Raw genomic sequence first — 18,497 nt, 5'->3', positions numbered from 1 at the left:
CCCACACTGCATTCGCTCGATACTACCAATTTATGCCTGTTCTTCATGATGCCCGACGAGTAGCAGTACACGAACCAATACACATTCAGGTGTCATGACTTGAACACCGATATCCATGTTCGTGGTCTCCCTGAAAATCAGACTACTACAGTAGCTTAAGCACCTTCGCTTTCACCTTCGTGATATCCTCGTCGATCTGCCTCCAAAGTTCCTCCTTAGCCGCCGGCTTAATGATTATAGCTCCCTCATTATCCTCATAATCCCACGAGTAAAAGGGTTTCTCAGAGGAAAACACATGAGCGCCGCGCACTTCTTAGAGAATGTCCCCGATACTGTCAACTGGCTGGCCAATGGACTCCGCGAGCATGTCTTTGACTCCGTCTTCAGGAACAATTTTGTCAGTTCCAGCCTTTTGGGGGCTCAGGGTCGTCTACGCTTCAGCACGTCAGACGATTGTCGGCTCATGATTCATAACTGCTGAGAGGCTCGCACCTTAGAGGTAGACTCTGTTGCTGTCCATGTCAGTAGCGTCAACGATGATTTAATGATTGTCGTACAATAGGTGACACATACTGCCATGTGCACTGGGTAGGTTGAGGTTGATCTTCGTGGATGTGCAGAGGGGGAGAGGTTAGGGGCCATTGGTTCTGATTTATCTGGCTCTTATACTTGTTAGAATGCCGCAAGAGTCTCAGGATTGCGGGCTGCCCATAACATCAGGTATTATTGGTTTGTGTGCGCGAACATTCCTGGAGGAATATCAGATGATCTGACAGTTTGCATGGGAACGGGAGACATGAATAGTGACCATACATGGCGTGTACGTGGGTGAAATGCCAGCTTGGGTTCCATGGCATCCTCAGGGGTCCTGTAAAGACACCCTCTAGGCGTGTAGGGAGTACCTGGAGCAAGATTGTTCACGCTCTGGTGAGGAGCGCTTCTAGTGGTGGATGTGCTCCCAGACGAAGTCGATCACGACAAGAGGAAAGGACATACTAGAATCCCCTGGCGAGTCTCAAAATTTCCCCCTCGTATCAACCTTGCCGGTTTTTCACGTCTGCCTGGAAACGTCTGGCTCAAGAATGGTCGCAGTGTACGGGTGGTTGACCCTCTGTTCTATAGAACATCTGTCAATTGTGGGCATAGTTGGCGAAGAAAGTGGTGTATCGAGGATGAAAGTAAAGGTAGTGCTAGACGAGAGGAAATGCTAGAGCTGATCGAGGGAAAGTGCTCGTATGTATACGAGTACTGCCAGTCGTGATGGGATCGCACCTATTGTGATGTCATTGACTGCCAGACTCTTTCACCATGATACACCAAACTGAAAGTACATCATACAGTCCATCTTATCCCATGAGATTGCGTCAGTAAATGAACTTCAGATAGTTATTTGTAGTTACAGTGATCAAGGAGGCGGCTGCAGACTCTTTTATGAAGTATCTCTGAAAGCATGTAAACACCTGGGATGACGGAATTCTGTGAAAAGATTTGGTGTTCCAAGCCTCTGTGAATTCCCTGTCCAGGGCAGGGCCCGACTCGTGGCTCATGCACAAGTCAAGTGCTTCCTTCCTATCGACGGACTCGAGATCCGAATTTTGTGGCCAATGTTGTATCAAAGCACTTAGAAGACGAAGTGGGCTGATTCTATATTCCGTCACCGGGCTCGAGGTGTTTAATACAGCTTTAACCCGAGCTCGATGGGTATCTTCATCTATATGGACTTGCACAGTATCAACAGCTTACTAGGTATTAGCGCGTGGGTTACATAATCGACTGTACCCGTACCTGAGTTTCCAACTGCCAGTGACTTTCATCTTGGGCTAAGAAATGCGGTCCCTAGGTTTCTCCGGGACCTTTGTTCTCCTGCTACTCCTACCAACAGCCCTCGCATTCAAAGCGTCCGATTTTAAAACTTGCTCCCAATCAGGTTTTTGCCGTAGAGGGCGCGCCCTCGCTGCACGCGCACAAGAATCACCATCTTCATGGCATTCTCCCTACTCCATAGAACCCCCCTCGTCCCTTTTACTGAATCCACGCCAACCAGGGTTTACTACAGACGTCAAGTCATCCATATATCCCTCCGTTAAATTCACCCTCGATGTTATTATCCACGAGGATGGTGTCGTTCGTACACGTATGAACGAAGTCGATGGACTCCGTAAACGTTACGACGAAGCTGCACAATGGGCGCTTGTTCAAGAGCCTTTGCTCAGTGAAGATGTACTATGGACTGTGGGCAAGAAGAACGTTAAAGCTGTTTACGGACCGAAGAAGGATATGGAACTCGTCGTTGATTTCAACCCTCTCAAGATAACGCTCTTTCGGGGCGGAAAGGAACAGGTCGTGTTGAACGGGCGTGGTTTGCTGCATATGGAGCATTTCAGATCAAAGGAGGATTCTACACTGGAAGAGGGCGAGGGTCAAACCGTCCTGCAAGTCAACCCCGCGGTATGGTTCGAGGGCGACACTCAAGACGCCTGGTGGGATGAAACTTTCTCTTCATGGACCGACACTAAACCCAAAGGTACGTCCCATATATTCCAAACATATTAAACAGTACTCCCAACACACACTCTCAGGCCCCGAATCCCTCTCCCTCGACATCACCTTCCCCAATCACGCCCACGTCTACGGCATCCCCCAACACGCCACAAACCTCTCCCTCCCAAGCACAACGGGCCCTAACGCCCAATACACAGATCCCTTCCGTCTCTACAACGCAGACGTCTTTGAATACCTCTCAGACTCACCCGTATCCCTCTACGGCTCCATCCCGCTCATGCATGCACACTCTGCTCAATCAACAGTCGCCATCTTCAATGCCCTCGCTTCGGAAACTTGGATCGATATCGCACATACACCCAAGAAAGGCGTCGAAACGCACTGGATATCCGAGTCCGGCATCCTCGACGTATTCTTAATCCCAGGACCCACTCCCGAAGACGTATTCAAGCAATACGCACGCCTTACAGGCACTGCACCTCTTCCTGCGCATTGGGCGCTTGGCTATCACCAATGCAGGTGGAACTATGTAAGCTCTGATGACGTGCGCGGCGTGCAGACGAGGTTTGACGAGGAAAACTTCCCCGTGGATGTGTTCTGGCTTGACATTGAGTATGCGGAAGATCATAGGTATTTTATGTGGAATAAGAAGACCTTCCCTGATCCTGTGGAGATGACGCGGGATGTTGAGGCTGTCGAGCGCAAGGTTCGTTTCTTCTTTTGTTTCATTTTTTTTTCTTGTTGTTAGCCAGGAGGTCGATACTCATGCGCACGATCACAGATGGTAGTGATCATCGACCCCCATTTAAAACGCGCAAACGACTACCCCGTGTACAAACGCGCATCAGAACTTGGCGTTCTCGTGAAACCCAAGAGTGGCGAGGGCGAATACGAAGGATGGTGTTGGCCTGGCTCGTCCTCCTGGATCGACTTTTTCCACCCTGGTTCCTGGGACTTTTGGATTTCGCTTTTCAAGACGAAGAGTATCAATGGACAGTGGAGCTGGACTGAAAGTACGGATAACGTAGGTATTTGGAACGATATGAACGAGGTACGTTTTTCTCATATGCAGAATAGTCTATCGGTCCTCATCGCGTTTGTCTAAGCCGTCTGTGTTTAACGGCCCAGAAATCACGATGCCAAAAGATAACGTCCACTACGGCGGTTGGGAGCATAGAGACGTTCATAATATCAATGGAATGCTTTTCGTACGTGGTTATCAGGTGTATGTCTTTAGATGCTGATCCTCGAACAGGCGAATCACACATTCCAAGCAGCAGAAGCCCGTACTGATCCCCTTCGTCGCCCCTTCGTCCTCACTCGTGCCTTCTACGCCGGCTCTCAACGTTTTGGCGCAATGTGGACGGGCGACAACCTCGGTACATGGGAACATATGGCAGTTGGTATCAAGATGGTGCTTGCAAACGGAGTTGGGGGGATGCCTTTTGCCGGATGTAAGTCACGTCTCATCAAAGATCGTTTGAACTCAATGCTCATGTCTAATACCCGCTTGCTTACAGCTGACGTTGGGGGATTCTTCGGAAACCCCGAACCCGAGATGCTCGTACGATGGTACGTAGTCGGTGCATTCTCACCCTTCTTCCGCGCGCATGCGCATATCGATACCAAACGCCGAGAACCGTATCTCCTCGAGGAGCCTTACAAGTCTCTCGTGCGGGATATCTTGCGTCTGAGATACTCGATGTTACCTGTGTGGTATACTGCGTTTAGGGAGACGAGTGAGAGTGGGGTACCTATCCTCAGGTGCGTTTCTTTACTTTTTGCTTTGGGGGTTGGAGCTCGTACTGACAGGATGTGTTTTGTTTTGTTTTTGTGTAGGCCGCAATACATGGTGTTCCCCGGGGACGAAGCTGGGTTTGGGATCGATGATCAGTATTATATCGGTTCGTCTGGGTTGCTTGTTAAACCCGTGACGCAGAAAGGGGTGAAGGAGGTTTCTGTGTATATTGCTGAGGACCAGGTTCGTTCTTCCCCTCCCTTCCCTTCCCTTCTACACTCTCACTAATATTTTCACATAGGTATACTACGACTATTTCACCCACAACGCCCACCACGGTTCCCCCAAAGGCCGACACATAACCCTCCCCGCCAACTTGCACCAAATCCCACTCCTTATCCGCGGCGGATCCATCATCTCCACACGCGAGCGCCCGCGCCGTTCTTCCCCGCTAATGAAAAACGATCCGTTTACTCTCCGCGTGGCACTTGATAATATCGGGAATGCGCGCGGGGAAGTATATGTTGATGATGGTGAGACGTATGGGTACGTGGGTGGGGATGTTGTTTGGAGGCAGTTCGTTGCGGAGAGCGTGAAAGAGAAGGGGAAGAAAAAGGGTGGGAAGGCGGTGCGCATTTCGTCTTCGGATCTCGCAGCAGGCCCAGGTGCGAGTGAAGGATCGGAAGTGGCTGCCTACTCCCCCGGCAACGAGTTCGCGCGGAGCGTTGGGGATGTGAGGATTGAAAAGGTAGTTATGATGGGACTTGGGAAGAAGCCTTCGAGTGTGGTCTTGGAGGGCGGGAGGGAGCTTGAATGGGAGTATACCCCTGGTGTTGGATCAGATGGGGAGGAGGGTGAGGCGGGTGTATTGGTCGTTAAAGATCCTGCGGTGCGCTTGGTGGAGGATTGGGTTGTTGTTGTTAAGTTGGAGTGATACCTTAATTGTTCGTGCTGTACATATGTCCATTGCTTTCGAATTTATGACATGCTTTGAGCTGGCCTTAGTACTTAGACGCGCAGTAATCAGTTATTACAAGCGGATTCGAAATCCGCTTGCACCACCTTAGATATTTAGTAAAACTTAGAGATGTGCCAAATGTCGGGTGCTGTATTGCAGGAGATGATGTATATGAGGGGAAACGTCGCGAGATACGACACGAAATAAGTAACGGAACAAGACTACCGCTTGACCCAAGCATACTGTGGGCACGGTGAGTAATTGAGAGAAAGAATACAAGGAAAAATACACATACCCGCTTGCGTGCCTTCGCAAGACCAGGCTTTTTTCGCTCGACCATACGAGGATCACGACGTAAGAGTTTGCCTGGGAGCAAAGATGTTAGTCGACATTGTCAAGGAAGATGTTAGAAATGGAAATATAACACTTACCCTTCCTCAAAATCGTCGCTACACCTGGTTCATGCGCCGCTAGACCCTTAGCGATACCGTGTGCAACCGCACCACTCTGTCCAGAGGTACCTCCACCGCGTACTATCGCAAAGACATTGTATGCGCCCAATAAACCTGCGAGTTTGAGTGGGTGAATCACGCGGGTGCGATCAGCGGGAATAGGGAAATAAGTCGAGAGGGGGGTGTTGTTCACGAGAATTTGCGAGACAGTGACTGGCTCTCCGTTCTTCCTCGACAGATTTGGATTGAGTATGGCTGCAAGCGCAGATTCGGTGTTCATTGCTGCTGGGGTAGGCTGGGAGGTGATGGACTGGTCCGCAGGTGGTGGTTGTTGCACAGGTACGATCCACACGCGTGCAGAACTTGTCTTCCGCTTTCCTAGCGTGTAGCTGCGTCCGTACTCGTCGAACTTGACGGGTTTGGCTTTGCCCCGTGCGAGCATTGTCGCTGCGTCTGCACGCTCGAACAGCTCGGTAATGCCTCTGATACCTTCCTGCAACTCAACGATTCCAGCTTTCTCCGCGATAGACCTATAGGTCTCGAGTTCGTTGAGCACGAGCACCACTCTTCTGTAGCGGCTCGTAGTGAGGTTGCTTCTCAGCTTCAGGCCGAGGTCACGCTTGTCGACCCAAGCGTTGATGCGCGGAGGGAGTGCTTCCCGGGCGAACTGGGGAAGCGGAAGGAGGTGGCATGTTGTGAGCGCGTTTTTAGCATGCCGGAGAGCAGTTTCCAATGAAGAAAGCTGGTCGTAGAATTCGGGGCGGGCGGTATAGAATGATGGGCTGGCCGGGCGCGGTTTTTCACGTTGACGTTGGCGGAAGTCAATATGGTTGAGAGACGCAGGAGGAACGAACGGTCTTGTAGTCTGCGTTGAGTAAAATCGAAAACTGGACAAGCCCGACGGACGTCGCAAAACGTTCATAGTGTCTTTGACTCTTTCGAGTAAACTAAAGAAAAATCAAAAGTCGTTACTTACTATAGTCACGTGGTCTATAACACTTAGACGCGGTCGGTCATGTTTTCAAGTACCTGGTCGTGTACCAGTCCACATGGTCAACTCAACTATTACCTTGTCACGGTAAGCTCGCTATCATCGCACACTCAGCGGGTGATCCTAGCGGCAAATTCCACCTCCCTTCGCTTAATCTCATCCATTGGAGTTGACGACGATATGCCCGCGCCCCAGTGGTTTTCGCATTTAAGCAGACGCGTCATGATCCCTTTGCTGTCAGGTCCCCGAGCCCTGCAGGAGTGGTAATTCGCAGCAGAGGGATAAGCATACCCATTCTAGTCTATTCTATTCTTCAGTGTCTTATTACGGCTATTCCAGCCAGGATGTTCCGTACGCGGTTCTACCTCCTCCCTCGGTCATTTAAGTCAAGATTGAGTGCTGAATCTCTTCGTTCATACGGGCTTCACTCGCAAGATTCTGACCGCATACAAGCCATTTATGTGCACGTCCATTTCAGCGTCCCACTGCTTCCAGGAGAGCTCTGCTCATTCATGGTGTGACTGCGTCCTCGATGTCATGGGAGGGTATCGCTCAGCTATTAGCAGCAGAAGGTCGGTTTTTTTATACTACAGTGATGATGTTTTAACGCGCTATTCATGGTTCTTTGTCCTGGCGCCGAATCTCCTTGGGCATGCATGGAGACGGGGCACTGACCATCGTGCGTCCGCCTTTGCAGAGTATCTGACCGTATATGTACACGTCCTACGACGTGATTATAGGTCGGCCCAGTGACCTTGCCGCTCCTGCCATTCTTGCTCCAAGCGAAAGAAACCACCATCATACTCCTCGATCCCATCCTCGAAGTTGCAGAGGGGAAAGTCCAACGGAGTAAAAATATATTTCTGAAGAGGGTTGCGAATATCAGACCCGCCGAGAAGTACATGGCTGAAAATCTTGTTTGGTCACGCCGTGGCTGCGTGTTAGCAGCGCTGGGAGCCTCCATGTGCGATCGCACCGTTGTCGAGGAGGCCGTTAAGGTAATATTTCAGATGTCAAAATGAGAAGCTTTACCGACAAGTTTTGCGTTGTGTTGTGAATAGCAAAACAGGCCACGGTCTTTCAGTGGGTTGTTCAAGAACATTCCCCCTAACGTGAACATCACCGTGCTAGCATCAGACCCAGCGTTGGGTGCTATTTGTCTTTTGGAGCACGTCCCTCGTGACGTGGAGAGATTGAATGCTAGAGTTCTTCCAGCATTGGTCACTGCATTCGCTATCATGAACGTAATCCCGCTACCAAGAGCAGAGCTATGAGCCATACGAAGGAGACGGTTTTATTACGGCGCAGAAGTTGTCTATTGGAACCTGATCCGTTGTTCATACAAATATACTCGACTGAAGGACCGAGTACTTCAGCTTGATCTAGAGGGAAACTATTCCTATAGTCACATGGTCGACTACACTTAGACTGGCTCTAACTGACTTTAGTAACTCTTAGACTCGAGTCTTAGCTCGAGGACTTCCAAGCGGGCCCGGGCCGCCCAGAGATAAGGCTCGATCTGGGGCCGTTGCTACGCCGATCAGCGATCGTAGTATCCAGTATTAATAAGGAAAGATTGTCTTGCTTTGAATGGTCTCGCATCCAGCTTATTATGACCCAAGATCTTGATACAGGGGTTCCAGGCCGTCCGCGTTCATACGCGGCGTTCCGTATGGTCCTTGCGCAATTGTCTATAACGGCTTAAATTGTCGAGACATCATGCTCGGGCTATGGGATGCATGTATAAGGGGCTTAGGGGATGTTTTGGAAAAAAAAACCAAGATCAATGGGGAAGTCCATATGACCGCCAATGTTAATGCTGAAAGTGATGTGTGTTGACTGCTACTAACTGCGAGCTAGCGTCGTGGCTTAAGACAAGACGTCGACACCGAAAAGGTAGCCTAAGGCCACGTCGGCTAAACCCGAAACCTTACATCCCTCGTCCTCATGCTTCGGACTACTGGATGCTATCAGATCTAAGATCTTCTAGATAATCCGAGACCAATGGGAAGTTCATTGAACACCAAACGTCAGTGCGCAAAGCGATGCATGTTGGGACAGCGGGTAGTCAGTTTAGATTATGCTTTTACGGAAGAGCTTCCGGTCAAAGCCATTAATTAACGAGAAGCGCCAACGTCAATGCAGAAAGCGATGCGTAGATGATCTAAGATCTTCTAGTTTATATAACACACAATGATACAATCCACTGGAAGGCACCGCCATCAACGTCAATGCAGAAAGCGATGTGTGTTGGGACAGCGGGCAGTCAAAATAGATTATACGGAAAAGCTTCCGGTCAAAGCCAAAAACACCAAGATCAAAAATGCATTGATGCATGATGCATGAGCGTCGAACTGAATGCTTGCAGGGTTACGATGATCGCTCCAAACTCGTCAAGGCCGTGAGTCGTGCCACTCTCTCGGTCCTCGGATTAAGCCTACTGCTGCATGCTGCTGACAATTTTATCAGGCGAAAGCCACTGCTATCGCATCGCTTCCCACAGCCGCAGCGCTCGCTACCATGGCCACGCAACCAGCCATGTGAGGCTTTCAAACATTTGTCGTCCCGTCCTTCGCATTCGCAGTACTATCGCATAGTCACGGTTTTTTCACCTTTTTCACCCAAGGACACTTAGTATGTGCACCACTGCTTTGTTGCTTTCTGTTCTCGTACTCGCACGCCGTCCGTTCGCTTGTCGCATATTGTCCTGCTAGTAGCTCGTACTGTATATTGTCAATCACAATACCACAAGTTTAGACTGTATTCTCATAGATTGTGTACATGTACAAGAAATTACGAAGATATTGTGGAATCGAGCCATTGTCAAACGGCTCGATTCCTCTAGATTCTCTCAATATACAATCTACAAATTGACTGAAAATTCTCCGAGGACATTGTTAAATCTCGTCATCACTATTTTCGTAAATTTGCCACTTGCAGGTTCTCACTCAGGCTCCTTCCCAGCCACTGCTTCGAGTGCGAGGGCGGCATACTAGGGGTGCGGCACTATCCGAAATCACGTGAAGAATTCAAACCCAGCACAACCTTATTCCCCTCACACTCTCACCAGCGGCTGGAAGATAACACATGTAAACATTGTCAGCCACAGTGGCTGAAACATCGGAAAATGAAATTTATTGGTGCAGAACGAAATTAGGGTTAGAAAACTTAGGGTATTCTTGAAAAAAATATCCTGCATAGTACAACCATTAATGATTTTCATCCCTTCCCTATGTCAAATTCGATCCATAACACAGGTAAAATTTGGAGTCAGACCTTGTTTGTGGCAACTAAAGGTTGCAGAGGCACTACTGAAAGGTGACCATGATGTACTCTGTACTGCGGGCACAGAGGTCGACGTCAAAATTATCGTATGCATATGATGCGAGGAGGGTTTGCCCTAGATCTCGTATGGTGTTCTGTGACTCCACCGACAAGGATTTGACTGCAGCGTTGATTGCATCGGTAGATATCGAGATTCCGATCCGTGCGAGTGTGTCGATGACATTCTGCGGCGTGTGCACTGACTGCAAGAAAATTCCAATGATACTTTGCAGTGCGTTTGATTTCTGCCTGGTGCTTTGCATCATGATACTGATAATGACGACCTTTTTCTGATTTCATTAATATTAGTCTCGTGCTGCAAGCGAAAGCCACTCATTATACTAACGGTCTTGATAATCGCAGAATGACGTGATGAACGTATATCTTTTTTGGAGACATTTTCTGAGGCGAGTCCATTGATAAAGCCCTCGAGATCTACTGCTTCTACTTGATCCCAATAACTGTCGTCGTCCTCAGAACTCTGTGAGTCACCCATGACTGCATCTCCATCTCCATCTACTTCATCTGACACTGGCAATGAACACTTCTCGCCTTCACCAAGCAATGCCCCAAGCAATGCCCACAATTCCGGTGCGCTACGAATCATTTCCTGTGCCATGTCTTCGACACTAAAGTCCTCCAGTTGTTTGGTGGTTGCACTCGATGCCCCAAAGTGTGATCCACTGTCTTCGGATGCAAGTCTGCGGACCTCGGCAGTACATATTTCTTGCACGAGATGACTCGCTGAGGGTACATGCTCTTTTGAAGGACTCGGATGCTTGAGGAATGCAGCAAGTATGTCATTTGAGTGCGAGAGCAGATCTCTGACAATTGTATGGTCATTAAACTGCGGGTAGGTGAGCAGTGTCAATACAAATTGAGAAGCTTTGATGCCAGTAGATTCAAAAGCAATGATAATTGTTTCTAGAGCATGCGAGTCCATTGTTGACAGAACAAGACGACGGACGACGGCTTTCAATTAATACACATATAACCTAACCCTACATTCGGGTTTATTCAGATATTGAAATAAATTTCATTTTCCGATGTTTCAGCCACTGTGGCTGACAATGTTTACATGTGTTATCTTCCAGCCGCTGGTGAGAGTGTGAGGGGAATAAGGTTGTGCTGGGTTTGAATTCTTCACGTGATTTCGGATAGTGCCGCACCCCTAGTATGCCACCCTCGAAGCAGTGGCTGGGAAGGAGCCTGGGTTCTCACTGGGCATGAGCGCTTGAGGGCAGTCCAACTATGGATGTACGGGCATTAGGTCCTGACGGACTTTGAAAACCTAACCTGGCGGAACGTCCCGGGCCGGTAATTTCCCTGTTGTCTGTCAGTTCATTGTCCTTCTCGTTGTTGTTGTTGTCACTGTTGTCAACAAGTCATCGCACGCCAGTAACTTCTGTCCAGACCAACTTCGACAACAGGTTACCCTTCTCAGGGTTATTTCTTGCTTCCGTCCCTCCGCATAATGTCCGACCCTTCCAAAAGAGGCCGAGGGCATCCAAAAGGCTCAAAAAATAAGCCTGGCGCTACGAATGTCGGACAACCTCGCAAAAATGGGCAACCGGCTCAACCTAGAAACATTGTTGACACAAGCAGTAAAGGTGTGTGATTATTTCTCTGTACCTGCATGCTCTTCGGATTGTTGACCTGGTTCATTTACCAGATTCGTCACAAACCACTTCTCGATCCATGGAATCATGCGCTTCTCCAGCGCCAATCATTGATGATGGTGAGCCTTTTAACACATGCCCTTCTACATATCATCTGCTACTTTGGACATGTTCTTGCACACGAGTATTCAGTTTTCTCCTTGATGATTGCTGATTCACTACTTCCAGCTACAAATCCTGGAGTATCGTGCGAGACCTCCCTTGTCAATTCAGAGCCTCAGTGCCTAATGCCCTCCACCAGCTTGCTGCTGGTTTCTGCTAATGCGAGCCTGCTGGACGCACAAGCCTCTCCTCCAAATGCTTCTGATGCTTTGGGGACAAGTCCAGCTACCACTCGTGCACCGACGCCAGTGTGTGCCAGCGAGCACGACACGAGCCCACTAGTGCCAACAAGTGCCCTACATCGAAATCCATATGGATCTGATGTTGTGGCTGCCAAAGTTCGCAAAGATGATCAAGACGAGGACGAAGAGATGCTGGATGAGTTTGCTGATGTGTGTGAAGACGAGGACCTTGAGCATGACTCTGTTGATTGTGGACTGGCACCCGATCCTGACTTGGCTGCAACAGCGAAGCAGAAGGTCTGCTCTACTATGCCAACGTGGCTTGCTAGTGAGTACCAGAACCTGTGAGAGCGACTTGTTTGCGAGATGAGGAGCAATTCATCACATCTACCTACGTGTTATGATCACCACACATTTTTTGATGGGGCTGAAAATGCCTTCCTTGTTGCTAGATCAACATTCCAATTGACTCCTGGATTGTTCCATCAACCACGGTTCTTCGTGTGGCTCCCGCACCTGCTCGTTGATCGCATCCCCTGCCCTTCGTGTCTTAAAGCTGGCCGTCAAGTCACTCGTGGCTCTCGTGTATACCTTCAGAAGCATGGTTTCGCTAATCAACCACGACGAGTGGTTGACATTGACCGCAACATTTTCATCGTTGGTTACCGTTATGTGTGCGGTCACAAAGACTGTCGAAAAAGTTTCCAAAGCTGGAGTCCATCAATCATCCACCTTCTCCCTGCTCCCATTGCAGATCAATTCGTGTTCCGTCTCACGCACCGCAGTGGGCTCTCAAACTGTCTCGCTATGTTGCTACGCGAATCATTTCGGTCAGGAGTCGGGCCAGACCAATTCACAACTATGATTGAATCCTTTCACTACCGACACTTCAATCATCTTCACTGTCAATTCCTCGAAATGGTGTCCAATCGAAGCAGTCATGGCTCACTATCTAGCTGCTGGACTGCTACCAGTCCATTTGGAGATTTCGGAGCCCAAGATGGGTACGCTGGATATGTTCTGCATGCTCCATACTTCGCACGGTTCTATGACATGCTTGTCGAGGAGTCAGCACCTGCTGCAAGGCAGCTCATAGCATCACTGCCTGCAGATATTATTAAGCAGGACCACAGCTTCAAGGTGATAGTTATTGAATCTGTCGAGGAGCCTGCTGATCCTAATTATTATCCCAGGCAATTAAACATTTGGGCAAAACTGATGGTGTGCCCACCTTCAACGCTCTGTTCATGACAGTGAATCAGTATAGCGAGATCAGGTCCATGAACTTCACACCGTCAAAGGGCCAGGACGGGTGGGCACCTGTCCTTTCTGCCATGCTACCCTCGCTAGCAAGCTTTGGCCATAGCCCACCAAAAATTGTGTTCACAGACAATATTCGAGCCGATAAAGACAAGCTGCTATCAATCTTTCCATCTCTATCAGCCAACGTGACTCCTGTGCAGCTGCCGAGTGCCCAGGACCTTCTGCTATTTCCAGAGGATTGGTCATATGTGCCACTGACTACGACGTACCAAGTCAATCATCGATTTAATATCATTATGAATCAGCACACCCCCACCACACCCATTGTAGCTATGTTTTCAATCAAGTGGCCCATCAATGCTGCGACGGGCGAAGTTGGTCGTGTTAGTTTGATCCAGATTGGATACCAGAAGGTTGTCTACCTCATACAGGCAGGTATCAAGCTTTTTCTATGTGACGTGGGTTAATTTTGGATTGTTTAGATGAAGTTGTTCATGCAGGATGGATTTATCAGCCTCCCGCACTCGCTGCTTACATTCATTCAGTCAAGGGCCTATTGCAAGGTGGGCATCAATGTCACATCAAACCTTCAACGGCTACATGCAGACTGCATCCCTGCCTCTCGGCTCACACCCTTTGCTGGTCAACTTGATGTTGGTCAAATGGCAAGTGAGCGAAATGCTGCCCATATAGGCAACACGAGCATGACAACTCTGTGCACCAATGTTCTTCGCAAGCATGTCACCCAAGACCCAATGATATGTATCAGCCCCTTGTGGGGTATTTCCGAACTCCCCCCATCTTTCATTCAGCATGCTGCCCTTGACATTTATGCTACATGGTCAATTTATCATGCTCTAACAGCCATCGAAGCTCCACAGAAGGTCACCTTCTCGACACCAGGTGGGACTGCAGTCACAATGTATGCTCCTGACGGGAGGACCATAGCCCAGGGTGTCATCGCACCTGATCGTCTGGCATCGTTTGGTGGTGTCAATGTCACGAAGACTCGAGTTATCATGGTTGTCCATGAAGTTCTGGTTCCTGCTTACTTGATATCAGGCAGCCTTCTCTCGTCACGTACTCCTACTCCATTATCTGCCTTCGGTCACCCCCCCTTCTCGATTCTTTCTCAGGCCAATCATCTGCAAACATCCATAGCTGCTCCACTAATGGACTTGGAGGCTGCTTCCGGATTTTCAGAAGACCAACACTTGATGTCTTCCATGAGTACACTCCCGGCTAACTCGGACTCGAGCAATGATGTCAATTTTCCCTCACCATTCGAGACAGTCCCAGAACTCGATGAGCCTGACTCAGAGGCAATACCGGAACAGACTGTTGGCAGTTCATCTGTTGACGAGACTGCCCTCCAAGCAATCTCTCAGCTTCTCGTTGACATTGTGAAATTCTCACCACAGTGCTTTGATTTGATTTGAACACACATCAAAGGCGATATCTGGCATCTATTTCATCAATTTCCTATTTCCCTTCACCATGGACTCCGTCAACCATTTGCACGTGCCCTCAGTGCCGCAATTTTTCTTACAGATATCAATGATAAGCAAGCAGTCACGGATGTACTGGCACGACGAAACATCACGTACCATGCCAAGCTTATCTCAAAACCTGAGTGGATTCTCACCAGAGTCTGTCGTTATGTTCCACCACCGGAGATACTGTTCAGCCGTGTTGCTGCAGTTGTCAAGACTTATGGCCCACTGAAAGATGCAACCACTGGACAGCTGCTGTTTAACGACAAGGCCTGGGAAGTAACGAAGAACATTCTCAAACATATTCGCAATGGATACTACTCAGATCCACCAGATATCCCCCTGTATTTTGAGATCGGAAAGGACAAAGATGGGCTGATACTCTATCGTTGCTGCTGTGGAACGAATGACGTCGAAGGCGGTGTTCATCAGAACCTTATTCAACGATTTACATCATTCAATGTGTCTCCTCGCCAGTGCAGTGAACATGATTCAAGAATATACAATCTGCCACAATATGCAGGTATGTTGATCATTATTCACTGCATTCACAAAAGTTCCTCATCAGTGCTTCAAAAAAAAACAGGTTGGGACACTAAACAGGTCTGGTCTCCGATATATTGGTCACTTTGATGTACCACTGAAGAACCGCGTCGCTTCGTTGCGTGAACGTACCTCGCACGCATTTCGCCAAGACTTTGATTCCCGCTCAGGTGGATGGGTCAATGGTGATAACTACGAGGAGATGAAAGAGCCATTTGGAATACTTGCCTTTGACGATGACACACTGAGATGTGGTGGTATGCTGCCATTCAGTAGCACATTCGTCAAGGAAAACAGGATCCACTACGAGCATCTCAGTTGGATGCAAGGGACACTGGTTCGCAGTACTTCCGGTCCATTCTCGTGAAGAATGAGCATTGTTTCAGGCTTATGCTGAGTCGTCTCCGCTTTTTTCTGGCCCACAACAGCCTGATTTCATGGCGCTTGCTTCGCACATGAATGCCCACGCTGATGGTGTTCGTGTGTTCTACAAGGTACGAGTGACTTGCTACACTAGCGAGGAACAGTATTTAACTCACATTGAATCACAGCTTCCTGAGCATATGCGGACACACTACAAAGCATGGCTTGACTTCAGCAACGAGAAATCATCAGTCACCCTCAGCATGGACGCGACAAATAGGATACGTGCCCTGCTTACATCTCATGTTGGATGTCCTCCCGAAATCCCAACAGCTCTCCCTCAACTCCTCTCTGAAACTGTCTCTGCACCCCAAAACCCTCCAGAACCCACCAATAATCCTTGGCAGCTCCAACGGCTGCTCGCTGACCACCGACTCGCACAATCAGCCCTTCAGTATAGTTATGGAGACCGTCATGAGGAGCCAAGAGCAACCGCACCGAGAGATTTGTCAGCCCAGCAAGCAGGAGAGGTCTGTCACACTGGGAAGCGTCCTGCCACAAACGAGCGTGATGATGGCCCACCGAAGAAGAAGAACAAAGCGCGGACATGCACCTATTGCAAGAGTATCGAGTGCAAGGGCAAATGGGGCATGAAGTACTGTCTTGTGAAGGAACGAGTTGATCAGGTTCGTGTCACTTTCTTTGGAGAGGCTTGCAAGAACTTACTTTGCTTTGGGTTTGCTTAGAGACGCGCCACAACATCGTTGCCAGAGGCAGTACCTCAGGCTAGTGGTTCAAATGTCACGCTAGATGCAGTGTGACAGAGATCATTTTCGTCGTTGGTTAATTTGTGTCTGGTGGCTTTTCGTACTGGTAGTACATTGCAGAGCAGCAGATGTAGTTGTTTCTCATTTGAATGTCATTGCTTTCGTTCTTGCGCCGTCGTGATTGCTGGTGTCATTCCTCTCTCTCCTCAATTTATTTAATTTTATTTAATTTTATTTAATATTCGCGCGAACCGTACATCTATAGGTGCACCGCCCGCTTGAGCGGTGTACAATTTGAAATATTAGCTAATCTTCCTTTCCTGTACTATGTATACTGAATCAGAGCTGAGATGCAGAGCTGACGTTCGTACGGTGCTCAGCGCTCAAAGTTCAACGTTGAACAATCTTCCGTTGATGACCAGAAGTTCTTCCACAACAGCATAATCCAAACTGACTATCCGCTGGCCCGATACGCATCGCTTTCTGCATTGACATTGGCGCTCATATGGACTTCCGACCGTCACGGTTGATCTTGGAAATTGTGACGTTGACCGGAACTTCAAGTTCTTCCACAAAAGAATAATCCATATTGACTACCCGTCATCGCTTTCTCCATTGACGTCAGTGCCCATAGTATGAACTTCCTTTTGGTCTTGGACTGGCTTTGACCGGGAGCTTTCAATAAGTTGTGTAAAGGCCACATTCCGGAACTCCTAAATTAAACGATTATGTGGCGAATTCGTTTTCCTCGTGCTTAACAGAGTACCCCCGGTCACTCAAGTACGTTCTAGGATCCAATTTTTTTCTGAGGAGACTTGCCGAATCACCCTCCGCTGCTACCTGGGCACGCTGTGTAAGAACGCATCATCCTACGAGCGAGTTTCTTTGCAAGGTGTGTACTTGTCATATTTTAAACGAGACCTTGATGCTTGTGATAATATTGGTGCTGTCTGAGATCTGAGTGCTCACTGTTTTTATGTAGCTTTCTCTGTGATCACATCACGAATCACCAGTGTTGCCCAGTTGTGTGCGAAGGCCTGGCCTTCCCCCATCCAGCTAGAATACCGTCCTCTGCCTACAGATGCATGCAACATGCTGTCACCAGGATTTCCATGCAGCTGAAGCCTTACGCTGGACGCATCACGTCAGAATCTGGATTCTGGCATAATGATGGAGATCCGAATGAGGTATCAGAAACCACCAGACCCCAGGCACCTTCTGCCCCTGTAGCACCCTCATTCAGGTTGGCAAAGAGCATGCCATCTTGTTTCATTCAGATACTTAATGCCTGTGATGGGAATGAAAGATTGTCAAAAACCTCGAATTGCCTTGCCCTCTACTTGAACGTACACTCTTAATCCCTCTGGTGCGTTGTCTCCAAAGAACAACTGGACCAGTGCTGACCTGTATTCGAGGCATCAAAATCCTCGGGTCTCTACTTGAACTCACCCCCTTAATCTCTCTGGTGCGTTGGGCATATACCTTTAGCGAACCTGGACCATTGCTGACCCGCCATACAGCCGACCATCATCCAAGTCTTTACATGCCTCTCGATATCATTTACATGGATCCAGAGACCATTTTTCGAGTAGATCAAAGCGGTCAACCAGTTGTTCTGTATGAGTGTCATTTGCAGGGGATCCCCTGCGGATTGCATGTGGAGGGAACGACCAGTGCAGTGTCCGCTCATCTGCGAAGACACAGCATCGCTGGTCTGGACGGCAACAGTACAAGGTGTACATGGGGCGGCTGCTCCAAGACACTCAAGAAGGGAAGCATGGCAAGGCACATCCTTACTCACCTCGGTGTCAAGGTGCGCTGCTCCGTGTGCGGAGTCATGAAGTGTTGTCAGGATCTCCTTCATGCACATATCAAATCCTCCGAGTCGTGCCATCTCGCCATTGCTGATAATGTTCAAGGACCTGAAGGACATATTGTTGTCCCTACGGGTTGGGATGCTACCCAGCAGGTCTGATCCTTAATGATGGGCATGTTACCTCATCTGTTTTGTGGCTGGTATGTACTGACTGGTTTAGGGTCAACCAGTCACGTTCAACTCGCTTCCAAAAAATTCAAACATATGTAGACTACCTAGAAATGATATATTGTACGAGTAGTGTTTTTTCAATGTTACGACAGA

At 48.8% G+C, this 18,497-nt stretch overlaps 5 protein-coding genes across 5 annotated transcripts; 3 read left to right on the top strand and 2 right to left on the bottom strand.

Annotated features, from left to right (window-relative positions):
- Nucleotides 1–1,787: 1,787 nt before the first annotated feature.
- On the top strand, nucleotides 1,788–5,269 carry EDB91DRAFT_1160013 (glycoside hydrolase family 31 protein). Its single transcript, XM_041319768.1, has 8 exons — nucleotides 1,788–2,524; nucleotides 2,580–3,208; nucleotides 3,284–3,553; nucleotides 3,609–3,710; nucleotides 3,758–3,956; nucleotides 4,023–4,266; nucleotides 4,342–4,483; nucleotides 4,542–5,269. Exons 1-8 carry the CDS (start codon nucleotides 1,828–1,830, stop codon nucleotides 5,172–5,174), a joined length of 2,916 nt encoding a protein of 971 aa, XP_041172550.1. The 5' UTR covers nucleotides 1,788–1,827; the 3' UTR covers nucleotides 5,175–5,269.
- EDB91DRAFT_817003 (ribosomal protein S9/S16-domain-containing protein) lies at nucleotides 5,248–6,627 on the bottom strand. Its single transcript, XM_041328501.1, has 3 exons — nucleotides 5,630–6,627; nucleotides 5,494–5,564; nucleotides 5,248–5,440 (listed from the first exon to the last, which is right to left on the bottom strand). Exons 1-3 carry the CDS (start codon nucleotides 6,570–6,572, stop codon nucleotides 5,420–5,422), a joined length of 1,035 nt encoding a protein of 344 aa, XP_041172549.1. The 5' UTR covers nucleotides 6,573–6,627; the 3' UTR covers nucleotides 5,248–5,419.
- A 666-nt stretch (nucleotides 6,628–7,293) lies between these two features.
- Nucleotides 7,294–9,384, top strand: EDB91DRAFT_1349891 (uncharacterized protein; the record flags this gene model as incomplete). Its single annotated transcript, XM_041326040.1, has 5 exons — nucleotides 7,294–7,320; nucleotides 7,382–7,639; nucleotides 7,703–7,885; nucleotides 9,010–9,042; nucleotides 9,111–9,384. 5 exons carry the CDS (start codon nucleotides 7,294–7,296, stop codon nucleotides 9,183–9,185), a joined length of 576 nt encoding a protein of 191 aa, XP_041172548.1. The 3' UTR covers nucleotides 9,186–9,384.
- Nucleotides 9,385–9,991: 607 nt separating this feature from the next.
- Nucleotides 9,992–10,710, bottom strand: EDB91DRAFT_1028323 (uncharacterized protein; the record flags this gene model as incomplete). Its single annotated transcript, XM_041312672.1, has 2 exons — nucleotides 9,992–10,255; nucleotides 10,312–10,710. Coding segments are annotated over 2 exons (663 nt in total), but the record flags the coding sequence as incomplete, so codon positions are not given.
- A 1,584-nt stretch (nucleotides 10,711–12,294) lies between these two features.
- Nucleotides 12,295–14,630, top strand: EDB91DRAFT_1060137 (uncharacterized protein; the record flags this gene model as incomplete). The annotated part of the gene is made up of 3 exons (XM_041314316.1): nucleotides 12,295–13,068; nucleotides 13,122–13,565; nucleotides 13,674–14,630. The coding sequence occupies 3 exons, from the start codon at nucleotides 12,295–12,297 to the stop codon at nucleotides 14,628–14,630; spliced, it is 2,175 nt and encodes a 724-aa protein (XP_041172546.1).
- Nucleotides 14,631–18,497: the final 3,867 nt, after the last annotated feature.

The sequence above is a fragment of the Suillus paluster genome (genome assembly GCF_016628075.1).
Source record: "Suillus paluster strain FC165 chromosome Unknown EDB91scaffold_79, whole genome shotgun sequence".
Lineage (NCBI taxonomy): Eukaryota > Fungi > Basidiomycota > Agaricomycetes > Boletales > Suillaceae > Suillus > Suillus paluster.
The sequence above is the reverse complement of the archived record's forward strand: the minus strand, read 5'-3'. Positions and strand labels throughout refer to the sequence as shown.